This window comes from Oncorhynchus mykiss, chromosome 3 (genome assembly GCF_057628025.1).
Source record: "Oncorhynchus mykiss isolate SJ-2025 chromosome 3, ASM5762802v1, whole genome shotgun sequence".
Taxonomy (NCBI): domain Eukaryota; kingdom Metazoa; phylum Chordata; class Actinopteri; order Salmoniformes; family Salmonidae; genus Oncorhynchus; species Oncorhynchus mykiss.
The window spans coordinates 35659211-35672915 of record NC_143024.1 but is presented as its reverse complement, the minus strand read 5'-3'; the positions used below and the strand labels follow the sequence as shown (position 1 = coordinate 35672915).

General features: G+C 41.9%; 1 protein-coding gene across 1 annotated transcript; it reads right to left on the bottom strand.

The window, feature by feature from the left end:
- Positions 1-1210: 1210 nt before the first annotated feature.
- Positions 1211-12467, bottom strand: LOC110514930 (RNA-binding protein MEX3A). The gene is made up of 2 exons (XM_021594059.3): positions 11950-12467; positions 1211-8235 (listed from the first exon to the last, which is right to left on the bottom strand). Exons 1-2 carry the CDS (start codon positions 12368-12370, stop codon positions 7106-7108), a joined length of 1551 nt encoding a protein of 516 aa, XP_021449734.1. The 5' UTR covers positions 12371-12467; the 3' UTR covers positions 1211-7105.
- Positions 12468-13705: the final 1238 nt, after the last annotated feature.

The following is a 13705-nucleotide window of genomic DNA, read 5'->3' as shown; positions in this document are numbered from 1 at the left end:
ACATGCAAACTAGTACGGATATGAATGTGTTGGTGTGTGTGTGGCTGGTTACCATAGATCTACTACACAGTGTGCCTATGTGCTAATCTATTGATCACTCAGCTCAGTTCCCACCCTGTCATGTTTTCATGAAGAAATTTGAGCCCAAATGTTTAGGTAATCCTTCATTAAGGCTTTGATGATGTCCTCTCTTGCCTTACCAATCACAAAGGGTCCCAAGTAGTAGACATATGAATGTGTGTGTATCTGTATACGTTACATGTGCCCCTGCGGGACACCTTAATCACTCGTTCTCAGCATTGTATTCACAACTGAAGCTGTGTTAGCATAAAAAGTTAGAGATTAATAAAAGCAAGTTAAGACTCCAGAGGAAATGTGTAATGGGGCCAGTCAGTATGGGGTTAGTCAAAGGGGAAAAGGTAAGCAGGCAGCATAGAGAACGAGTGCTGATGCAAGAAAAAAAGGTGTAATTGAGGCATGGAATTGATGCTCAGTGACTAAAATACCTCCAAATCCTAAAAAATATTATATTATTTTCTGTCATAATTCCACTGTGAATGCACTGGTGTTCTTTGAAATAGTGCATATCGGAAGTTAAAATATAAGCTATGGGGAACCCACATCAACTCTTATTTCATTTACAATGAAATATAGTGGAGGCAAGTCCATAACTTTCATAAATAAAACTTTTTTTTTCTTTACCGTTAGCAGAAACCAACTTTCCTGTGTTTAGAAATATATTAACTTTTTGAATTTTTAACTAAAAAACACATTTCTTGAGGTTACTCATATGTTTTCTTCATTTTAAGATTTTCATAAATAACATCCAGAAACTGACTTATTCCCCGTCTTTCTATGAAATAATAACCCATGTTAGCAAAATAGATTTAAGAAACTGTAATAGTATTATTATTTTTAAGTTGCTTTCTATAAATGTATGTGGATGAACTCAAATATAGACTGCGATGAAACCTTCTCACAATTTATTTTCAGCTCACTTAAAATGTATAAACCAATAGGTAAAAGGAGTGCACTGGTAATTTATTTTACATTCAAATGCATTACTTGCTCATCTTGTGATTATGATAGGTCGGAATAATTGCTTAAGTGCATCAATTTAAAGGATTTCCTATCACTCCTTGAAAGGGGTGCTATTATTGTTATACATAATGCATAAAGAGTTGTACATTTGTTAAAGAGAAGAAAACTGTTCAGAGTTTCTATGGTTACTTTAATATATTGTAAAGAACACTAACAATTGAAAAAAATGGTTAATGAAATAGACATCCCCCTAAGAGTTATCTCACCGCCATCTTTGTTTCTCCACTAAAGGAAGTGGAGTACTTCATATTCTGGTAGAGTGGGTGCATATATCAAGCTATACCTCATCTTATAAGACAGTCATTATTTGAATTTCTATATCAATTACACCTCAAGGTAAATATATGGAATTAAATATATGTCCATCTTAATTTCTTTAAAGCTATTTATACACCTTGTGGTTATGTTGATGAAATATGTTAATGCCATGGGATCTTAATTTTACTGTTACTCTTATGTACTGTACTGAACTTCAACTATCATACTTTGACATGGTGAATAAAGTTAACTATAAACAATATTAAATGAAAACCACAGTATTGTTTTTTTAAACTCTAACAAAGCTACTGCAGGGTATTTGTGTAATCTTAACAACTTTCTTATGCATTATTCAACTATTGTTCAGTCTGGGGTCTTTGAGACGAATCTAGCCCTTCAGCTGCAATTCAACATGAATTTGAACAGAATTGTAAACAAATACATATCTCTACCCCTTCCTTTTCTAATTTAGTATGTTTTCCTGCCCCATTCTGAAGAAACATCAACTTTCCAAGACAAGTTTAGCCTTTTCACATTAACAGCTGTGATGATGAAACAAAACTTATTGACATAATTATTTATAAATCTAAGTTGGCAATAATACCAATATAAATACAACGTAAGAGGGTGACGCATTAAGATTGGTGTCTTTGGGCAGTGATTGGGTAGTTGATCACTGAAGCTACTGTAGCATAAAACAAGACCAAACTGAAACAGGATGTCTTTATTGAGACAAGCTCCATTTCACAGATATTGACTGAAGCTTGTATGCTGTACGACTTTTGACAAAACTATCACTAGTGGGTTATTAAAAACAAACGCTGATTATTATTGTATTGACCTCAGCCACCTTCATCAATAAATCCAAACTATGATAAGGGTGAAATGTGTTAACATTCGTAGAATTGTAAGCTTATGATCAGCAATATAATTCCAATCGATGTCCTCGAACCTCTCCCAAGGTTTTGTTCTTTGGCTACCTTTTGACCTTTTATTTTAAATCAGCTAAAAGCTGGATAATGACAACTACTTATAACAGACAGCATAAAGAAATAATTAAATTGTGCCATCAAATCAGTTACAAAACATGTTTTGGAACCAATCTAAAAACTGAAATATATTCTCAAAATATGCTTATGGTAACTATAAATGTTTCTCCCTAAACATGAATAAATACAGAGTAATACATGTTAAATAAATGCTACTTTGTCAAGTGATGAAAATGTTTGGCTCAATGCATTGGGCATCAGTATACGTTCATATGGAAGAGGTCTTAGACAGATCCTATGCAAATAATCCAACCTTCTGTCTTACCATTGCGTCTACTTTAGTGTGTGATTTAAGTTGTCACTTAAACACCAATCTATCACCATAGGAGTTATGAGTTCCTGCTTTTGACAGACAGGAAATGCCTCAATTGTTCATGTTATGTTCCTGAAAAGCATTGTATGTACACTGAAAAGCTTACTTTTACAATGCAATTGGTTTCTTCCAAATAATAGGTATTGTGTTCTCAAAATTCCACAGATACTAAGAGGAACTCTTGAGGTTGCACTGGTGTTGGCACACCCTGTATTTGAGGTATGCTTGCAGTCTTATTAATATTCAATGTTAAAAAGACGGGATTAAGCAGTCAAAAATTACTAAAAGCAAGACGTAGGAAAGCAACAAAAACATGCTTTGTGCCTGAAACCGATACTAATTAATTACATTTCTCATCCTAAATTGGCATAAATCCAGCGTTTTTAGAAGATAGACAAAAATGGAATAATATCCAAATGAATCAAGGTTGTGTTATGGATGGCGCTGAATTCTTTGAACTTACTAAACTGGCTCTTTTGTTTACTGTTGCAGTATTGACATTATTGCTTTTCATCCTAATGTACATAAAACCTGATTCATCCAAAAGGATCTAGGAATATTTTAGAACACATGTCTTTACATATTTGAGAGAATGTATCGGTATATGTCAGTGGAAACATCAATACAGCCCTGTATTCATCATTACAGTATGTGGTATTCTTATCTATATATTTGACTTGATGAAATGCTTAAGTGTATTAGATCCATACATATAAGTAGCCTATCAATATACGTATTTATGTTTAAGGATGAGGGGACATTATATATATATATATATATATATATATATATATATATATATATATATATATATATATATATAAATCAAAGTAATCTTCAAAGTCCATAAACAAACAAATTCAAAATGATATTTTCACCTTGTAAAAATAATCAAAATCCCACTTATATAGCAGGCATTTGACTGGACGTAAATTACTGATATATATATACACAGATGCGCAGAATCCTTTCTCATAAAGCACAATGCAAATTTCTCCCACAGCCTCTAAAACAGTGAGACTCTCTAAAAAGCCCTCATTAAACCAGTGCAAACTCAACCAAGTCATCAGTACTGACTGAATGGATGAGAGGTCTCCCATAATACCACTACTACAAGGAATAACAATAATTATATTAGAAAAACATGAAAGGGAAACCTTACAGTATGTGCATGGCTTTCAAAATCTATGAAGAAATATTCACCATCAGCGGTCAGTTTGGTATTAATTATGTGTTTTCTCATAAGGTGCTTTACTCTATATTTTAATGTAAAGTCTTTATGAGCCTAATTTCCCAATTCCATTTAATCCCACCCAACCCGGTTGATTCACATTCTTTTCTGACAAATAGTTACGTTAAAGTTTTTTTTAAGGGGCAATACTATTGAAGGCCTACTGTATGTCACTAAACTTTCATGCCAAAGTGAAAGCAATATTAATATTTTAATACAAAATATTAAGGCTTAAAACAAAATAAAAAAGAATAGAAAATACTATATTCATTTAACAGCGTTATACTGCCTTGAAATTGTCATTGAAAGTTCAGACCAAACCACTGTGCAGTTCTCCCCATTCATAAATATTAAATTAATTTCTATATATGTCATAGAATTTAGATACTCTGAAAGTACAATTTCTTCACAGTCCACGGACAACAGGAGTGGTCTGCTGACAATACAATGGGGGAAAAGTGGGCTCTGTTGCGGCCTAGACTAGGGACAACAGTCTATCGTAACTATTCACCATATTTTGATGGACAGAAGTTGAGCAAAAGTGTTCTCCTGAAATAACGCAATAGAGCGATCTGATGCAGTGTTAGTGGGAGAGCAGCTGAATCACCTTGTTCACCTGCCACCACCAGCAAACATGAGGCAGCAGCCTTCTAACTACCCCTTCACTGAAGACACAGAAATGACCCCTCTCACAAAGACTAGATCTGCAGGTTCTCTTTTTTTTGGGAGCAGCCATCTCTCTCTCCACCCCCAAAAGCCCCCCTCTTATCCTCCAACGGCTCTAATCCCCCCTCCCTCCCTCTGAAATCCCCAGGCTGGGGCTAAGGCAGAGGCAAAGGGTGTGTAATTTGATTCAGCATGAGTGGTGGCTAAATGGGGCGTTTCCTCCGCTTTCCTGTCAATTACAATCGTCTGATTTCATTCTGAAGGCCCAGTGCTAGCCTGCCATTGGCTAAGCCTGTGTGATTGTGGTGAGTGGGCAGCTGCAGGATGTCCCATACAGACGGGAGATAAAGGGGGGGGGCTCTCTATGGAAACTTCGATCTGCGCTCGCTCTCTGTCACAAAGGCCTCCATCCAAATTGGGGTGGGGTGATGAACTCCAAGTGATCAGACTCCTCGTACTCTTAAATGATATATGTCTGCATGCTTTCAAACCCTTATCTTATTGAGAACACATGGAGACATCTAGTTCAGTGGGAAATGTCAAAGAATTGGATCTGTGTGGCAGAATTTACACTAGGTAATTACTGTATCTACTGACACTGTTGATATCCTTTCTTTCTCCAGTCCCCTCACTCTCATTTCAGAGCTGGCAGCCTGAAATATGCTGCTTTTTTCCTGAGTGTTGGGACAAAGGAGGCCCCTCTCCCCAGTAGGGATAGCTCAGAGCAGCAGAGAAGGAAAGAGGGAGGGGGATATGGAAGGAGGGGTCCCATTCGCCCAGCTGCACCCAGACTGGACCTTCTGTGCCTGTGACAGAGGGATGGGGCGGTCAGCACCAGGTTCCCCCGCACAGTCCGCACCTGGACCGGACAATTTGCCTAATTATCAATGAGTCTCTCCGGGCCGTGTCCAAGCACTCCGGGCCCACGCCACCACTGGGCATAGACAATACGCCCCACACAGGGAAGCAATGCATTGTGGGTCGGCTGCAGTCATTACTACCTTCAATAGCCAGCGATCGAACAGTAAGCAGGGGGGGGGGGGGGACTCCCAAAGAAAATAGAAAAAGAGGGGGCTAAAAAAGACCTCAAAGTTGAGGTCACATCCACAGTGCGCTATTAAACACCTGCTCCTGCACAGCTCTGATAATTATAGGCCTCTGAGCTAAAATACAAAGCTGCTGGACGGGGGTGGCGAGGGAGCTCTGTGGATGGTGGTACTGTATTCTAGGAGCTTTTCGCCCATTTAGGCACACTCTATTACCAATTCAGAGAACAGCTCAGTGTTTTCCTCAGCTTCTGTCCACTCTAATGGCTGACGCTCTAACTGCGCAAACCTCAGAGAGATGCCTGTCAAAAGTGGCTCTCGTTTTTGTCCTACATCGTTCAGATAACAGCTAAATTACCACATAAGACAATAAAGTGGGTATTAGTTGGCTTTGAAACTAGTCCGTCGGGGAGACGATTCTCCCAAATTAGCCAACTGGAAGAATTCCAAGGCTTTTGGCCTCACAAATGAAATCAGTGCTTAACACCGGCGAAATAAACATGCTTTTCAAGTGCCACGAGGAACAGGCATCGCTGAAACTTTTCACCAAACTGCAGTGATATTCAAGGTGTAACAGAAGTGAACATTTCAGCAATACAATGTGTAGCATTCATTCACCTCTTTGTGAAAAACGAAATCTATAAAACATATGTGCATGAAGAAAGGCGTTTGTCTGCTATTCTGTCCTATATTGTTACCATTCTTACAGGTGTTTAGGGAGGACTACCAGGTATAACAACGAGCTTGTAAAGGGATACAAATGTCAGAAAGGTGACAATGATGGAATAGTCTGTCTTTCGATTGGAACAAATTTAGACTTTCAATGACAATATCACAGTTTGTTCCATTTTTTGTTGTTGCCACATTGGGGGATTTACCTTTTCATCAGCTACGTCATTTTTCTGGATGATTGACAATCATTAATCTGACTATCCGAAACTAAGACGATTGTAAGGTGCAATGAAAGATTAAATATTTTTCCTTCTGTTTGATTTTGACTTCCTATATCATTCAGTTACAGATAAGATACCAGGGAGTTAAACTGAACCTCAATGATCACCTCCTTCCTTTCCTCCATATAAAACAACTTCATGGTAAAATAAATCTGAATCGTAAACTGTTCACGTTCCTACTACTCCGCCCACACTGTGATTCGTGAATGAAAACAGCAGCAGTAAAAAAAAACAGAAAAAATGCTAGGTACTATACTTTTCTTATAAACAAAACTTTTATAAAATATATATGTATATATATATATATATAAAAGAAAAAAGTCAAAATATTTCTTATACTTTTTAGTAAAGCAAGCAGTGCCTTCTAAAATATCTGCTTGTTTGTTTAAAATTTTCTGAGAAAAGTATAATAATAATAATAATAATAGTAAATAATTGTCAAACAAACACTGTGATAAAACGAATGATAAAAACTGACGTGGTGTTTTTTAGGAGAATATTCGGATAGCCTGAGAGACCAGGGTGTGGCACACCGGGCACTCTGGATGGTTGAGCTCACAGATGCGGATGGCACACTCCATGCAGAAGAGGTTGTGGCCGCAGGGCACCAGGGCAGCCGTCACTTTGCTCTCGAAGCAGGTCATGCAGTCCCGGAGGATTGCCGGTGGCGAGTCCGGTACAGGGAGGCGTCCAGGGAACCCCACGCCCGAGGTTGGCTCGCTGTGGGCACGGCGGGCCTGGGCATGAGGCGAGCCAGACAGAATAGTGATGCTGGTGCCCGAGGAGTTGCCGTTGTTCCCTCCACAGGGGTCAGAAAGGCCTGGAGAGAGTCTGGTCAGGGGCAGGGGCAGGCCTCCAAAGCTCTTGGAGCGCTGCTGGGCATAGAAGGCCACCTGTTTTGGGTAGTCTGGGTCTCCCCAACTCTGGGTGCCCTCCGAGCCAAAGTAGGAGCAGGGCTTCTCTCCAGGGCTGTTGAAGTTGCCCTTGCTAAAGATTACCCCACCTCCTTCCCCTCCTCCAACCATGGCATCTGAGAAGTTCTGGCGGAAGCTACTGGTCAATGGCTTGCGCTGGTCTCCCTGCAGACCCCACACCTGCTGCAGGCGGCTCTCCAGACCCCCGGAGCCTACTGGGCTGCTGCCATCCGGCCCCAAGCAGTCATTCTCATTGTTGTGGTCATGCAGACCTCCCGTTCGGAATGCGATGTGCGCCTCGATCTCCTCACGGGCCCTCTCGGCGTTGCTGGGTGATCCCGTGATCTCGAAGACAGGGTCACGGTCTCGGCTAGGGGTGACGATGTAGGTGCAGGTTTGCTGTTGGATGCGTTTGATGGTGGAACCCTTGGGCCCCACCACCAGCCCCACCACGCGGTAGGGCACCCTCACCTGGATGGTGGTCTGGCCCGGCAGGGGCGCAGGCGGGGAACCGCTGAAGGACACGCCAAGCTTGTTGCGAGACGCTCGGAGCATGGAGAAGTGCTCGGCGGCAGAGATGATCTCGCGCCGGGCCAGGGCCACATCCTCCTTTCGGCCCGTGATGAGAAACACAGGCTCCTCGCCCCTCACAGGGGTCTTGATGTAGGTGTTGGTCTTGGCCCGCAAGGCTTTGATCTTGCAACCTGCAGAAACAAAAAGGCAAAGTTTGAAAATGGCCAAGGTCACAATGAATTCAATTTTCTGTTCAATTTTCAAATATAAGGAATTTGAAATAGCTGAGATTGTTACTACTACTTGGTAATACAAAGCTTTTTTTATGTTTTCCTCTTCTATGGAAACAAAGACAGAATTGATAGTTGACCTTTGACATACCTTTTTAAAAGATGGCAAATTTTGGTCTAAAATGCTCGCAACTTCAGAGTTTTTAGACAGTCCAGAAATGGTCACCAGTCTTTATCCCCTTTACAACATTTTACAGTATTACACTTTTTTTTTTCCATTTCTGCATTGATTATCATTACTAAGTCGCATGTTTTCACATGGCATCAAGTCTCAATCGGCTGTACAATCTGAAATAATTGAAGAGACTGTAGACGTCAAAGTATTTTTAGAATACCCCTTTATTTGATTTCCTATGTACAAACATTGATAAACAGATGAGATATTGTACCTGTTTCCAAAGGACATCAGAACTATTCTGTGCTATGGCTACAGTTATGGATGCATTCAACAGTGTTGCCACGAACAACAAGCCCCTCCCCTTGAACTGACAAGTCTGGTACCTCCGGCTCACCCATACATCATTTTTGGGTCGTTTATTGCAGTGCATTTGCTCTGTTTTTGATCAGTGTGTAAAGGCTGACTATATTAAGTGCTTTTAGCGAGATCCTAGATCTGAGCGAGTACAGGTGAATGCTATTTCGTGTCAAATTACCTTAAGTCTCTAATACTGAGACGTTGTAATAATACAAAGAGGGGAATAAAAAAAAATGTAATTGTAGAGTAGGGTTGTTAAGAGCACTTGAGGTCAAGAGGGATATGGTAAACACAGCCGTACTCTGTATATTACACCCAACAGGAAACGGTACGTAACGCCCCACTACGGCAGCCTGTGGTGACATATACACGCAGGTGTGCAGCTACCGTTCTCATTCTGAAATGCAAGTTAATGTTCCACCCCTAAGAATCCCTGAGTGTCTCCCCTTAGCAGGGTCTTTAAGAGGCGTATGTATGTCCGTGGTCTGGTAACAATAACTATCAATTTATTCAATGGTCAGGTCTCAGCTCGTCTTTCTGAGTAGCACTACAAATCACAGCACACCATTACATCAGTAGCCTAAATGCACTTTACTTGACTTACTTTATTAAATGTTGTTTTACCAGGGACAGTGCACATTAATCAACATTACTGTAAAAGTGCCAGTTTTAGTCAACCTGCTTATTTTCAACTGCAGTCCCTGGGCAGGGACTTTAGCAGTGTGGATCAAATGTCATGATCACCTCTAACCGAGGGAAATGTGCTCCCCTAATGCTACTAAATAGCCCCACTTACTAGGGCACTAACTTTCCGAAGCCTGGATGGCACTGACTGAGTGACTCAGTGAGGCTCTAAGGGCCGAAGAGTTCAAACTACATGTATTATTTATTTATTGAGGACGATGGCGGTGATGATACTAGTCGGGGTTCAAGCATGATGGTGTTAGATGGAACACTCAAGCTTTATAATAAGTATGATGGTTATAACTCATGTAATAACCACAACGTTATTATATTAAACCATGTGTTAACTTAGGATAGATGTACGTTTCTGTGATCCTTTGTAGCAGGAAGGTGAATAGATAGTTAAGTTGAGACCAATAGGCGACGTAAGTTAAGTTGAGACCAATAGGCGACGTAAAACTTACAACTATGAACAGAGGAGACAAAGAAAAGTACTCCACTGGAACCTTTACAATTTCCTTCAGGCAAATGACAAAGAGCATTCTAGATCATTCCACAACTGTATGCCATGTCTGTCATTTGGAGAGCATGCTTTCCAGTACTGTGTGCATTGTTAGTGGCGCATGCACAGCAAACCCACCCTTGACCTAAAGTCGTAATGATACAGCCCTAGACGACACAAAATCATCCTCCAGAATCAATTCAAATGACTTTGACAAAGGACAAAACGCTAATATTTGCCTCTCCAGGACAGGACATTAACTTGCCAGATTCACCAGGCAGTAGTCGACCCTGGGAAAGAGGGCGTTAAATGTGAACTAACTAACGAGACCCTGAATCAAAAGGAGCTCATCCCAAATCCCCCAAATCAGCACTTCTCAGTCAACACAAAGCCCTCTGCTTCACTTGTGCTCAGTGGATCCACCCTCCGGCTGTCTTCAGTTACCCTATTAAAACACTTCAGAGTAACGACAGGAGACGCACAGGAAGATGAGGGCACTTAACGGCACTACAAAAACCAGATCCCCACCTCTGTGGAAAAATGGAGTTGAAGCAAATGGTCTCTGTTGCCTTGGACCCACTTGACATTGTGGGGACCTGTTAATTTGTGTAACCCCAAAAACATGAATTAGGATTCACTGGCTGAATTGGTTTCCCTTACCTACCACCCCCCCCCCCCCCTCCCCTCCCCTCCCATTAGGTAAGGGGGCCCTTGGTTTGGGTGTCTGGGTGTGACTCCCTTTCAGTGCCCAGTGCCTCTGACCCACCCATTTATCCTTGCTTGTCTAACCAACCCCTCTGTATCTTTTGGACTCATCACAACAGAGCCACTCAACAATAGGTGCAGTCAAACAAAAAACCAACGTAGCACAAATAACTAAATAAAAATCAACAACCTTGAGCTGCTGGTTCTGAGAGTTGGACAGGTTACAAGCAATCTGGAGAATCAATATATTTACAGTCTGATAAATAGCCATTTTGAGTTGATCACAATAACAATATGGGCAATAGGTTTTAAAAAGGCCACATATTTTGTTATTATTTGTTCTTATCTTATATCAGAAAATAGAAGAACCACACAACATTCAACTCGACACGTTGGTTCAACTTCTGGCTGAGTCACGCTTCGATTCCTATGATCATAGGAATAACACTGCCTAATAATGTACCCCTCCCCTCACCCCCCTCTCACTTTCACACCTTTGTTTGACAGCTGCTGTCATTCAAGTTCATGTTGAGGTCTTCGACAATTACTCAATACACAGATATATCCATCTTAAATCTGGGAATTCACTTTTAAACTGCTCAAGAAAATAGAAAACAGAAACACTTTTGCCATTGTCTAATTGTGTCACTGGGGCAGTCAGCAACAAAAACAATGAACATAATTAGAATTTACGAAACCGAAAACAACAGCTTGAAAACGCCAATCGTTACTCAAATACAAGTTATATTCACAATAAAGAGAATAAATCATTTGTAAACATTTCAGGACGAACGAGATTCCTCCGTTACCCGTAGCACGTTGCGGTTTTTTTTAACAGTCTCGCGCGTTCAGACGACAAAGGAAGCAAGTGCTATCCCTGCCTGAAGTGTGCGTCTGTGAGCTGACATTGATGGCTGGATGTAGAATAATGCGCCCATGAGGTAACGGTTACAGTCCTGCTTTGTGTCTCCACACATTTGAAATTTACTAGACGGACAATAGAACCGAGCCTAGTTGCAACAATGTTGCAGTTTCTGCCACTGTATGTTAACTTGAAACAGATTTGTTACCATGGTCAAAGAGTGGTAGAATACAACAAAAAATAACACCACTCCCTTTTCTATATCAATAACACCAGCTAACGTAACAGTTAGAGCATTATCAAAACACCCTACAAACTACTGGGAGACACATTTAGCTCAGAACAGCAACATAACTTTCAATAGGAACATTTGGTTGGAATCTTTACCTTGTCTCCCCACTATTTCGGCCACATGTTCTGAGCTGGGCACGGGGACGCATTCTGTTATGTTGCAGCCTCGTCCTTTCGTCTCACTTGAACCCTCGTACAGGACACATAACTTGTTCTTCCCTTGCAAAAGCCCTGTGTCACCACCACCTCCGCCAATATTATTGGTATGGTTGTGATGGTTATTGTTATTGTTACTCCGATCCTGTACTCCCGTTCCAGGAGCCCCGCCACCGTCCTCGCCTTCACCAAGCCCCAGTAGAGACAGCTGGCCCAGCGCGACCCTCAGGGCACGGGAGTCGTCTTCTTCCTCGTCGGGTGGCACTAGGAGACCTTCGCTTCCGAACCCGGAGCCGGCTAGATCCCCGCCGTAGCCCCCATTTTTCTCCATGATCCCTGCTAGAACCAGCAGGCTAGGCATGGCTAACAAAAGAGTGTGAGACAAAGACAGGGGAAAGAGACTGGAGAAACAGCACCCGTGCCGCCTCCCCGCCCCCTCCTTCTTCCAATTCTCCCTCTGCGCTAGTCCCTCCCATAGACCGGCCCCTCTCTCTGCCTGCTATAGGCCTACTTGCGATACAGTATTCTCCCAGCTCTAGGCAAACGGGACACAAGGCCGTCTGCACCGAGAGGGGCTAGGCAATGTATCACTCCACCCCGTCTGGTATACAGTCCCCTCCTTGCTGAGACAAAAAGAGCCGTCCTCCCGTTATACCATTCCGTCTCAGGTTCCCAAGCCTGTGGCATCTCAGAAACCAACCCCCGCGTTTTTCCCCACGTATAGAAAAAACTATAAAAATATCTCCTCCACCTTTTCTTTGTCCATATCAGCCATGCGTTCGATCCAAGCCACGCTACTCATTCCCCATCCCTGCAATGCAAGACCGCAACGGTCTTTGTACTGTATGCTACTTACACAAGGATGCATGGACTATAGCCTAACAATTGCCCCTCAATAACATGTCAAAAGTGGATCCATTTAGGATTGTTTCCCGATTCAAGTGACTATTTGGGCACCAGAGTGTACTGTTTTGGTATATTTCCAATGTTGTATTGTCTATGGTGGGACGCACAGCAGTAGCCTATGGAGGGATGGATGGACTTTGGATGGAGTTTATTTGTGGAATCTTAACGACTTCGTTCACCGTATGGGTAGGATTTGCGTTATTCTTACTATCGTGAATGAAAGAGTTAAGTGACATTTCGGGGGTCCGCCCACCCCACTCGTCGTGGGTTGCGGCAGGTCACCGCGTTGTTGTCTCGGGCGCCGTTGCGCATGGGGGCTGTAACGTAGGAGGAGGGGGTGAGGAGGAGAGGAGAGGAGAGGAGAAAGGGAGTTGTCAGACAGGCGTTGCAGACCCTGTGCAGCAGGGATCTTAAATAAGGTCCTTACATATTTCCCGTAAGCAGAGCTCTTGCTTGCAGCATTGCTTGCCTGGCGCGAACAAAGAACCGCGTTTGCCTCGCGAAATCTACATACCAAAATGTCCTCTAGAGAAGCCACGCCTGGCGGCATGGTTGTATAATAACACAAAGACACATGTGCTTAGTAGTAATAATAATAATACAAATAATAGTACAATTAATTAATTAATTCATCTCCAGTGTTTTAATTTAAACGGTCGCCAACGTCTCATTTCACAAGTGAGCAAAACAAACTCTCAATAACTCTCAATAGTGAAATGGAACGGAACAGTATCCTATCTTTAATGTAGCCTATAGTGCCTGTCGCGGGCGCAGTGTGGGTGCGCATGGC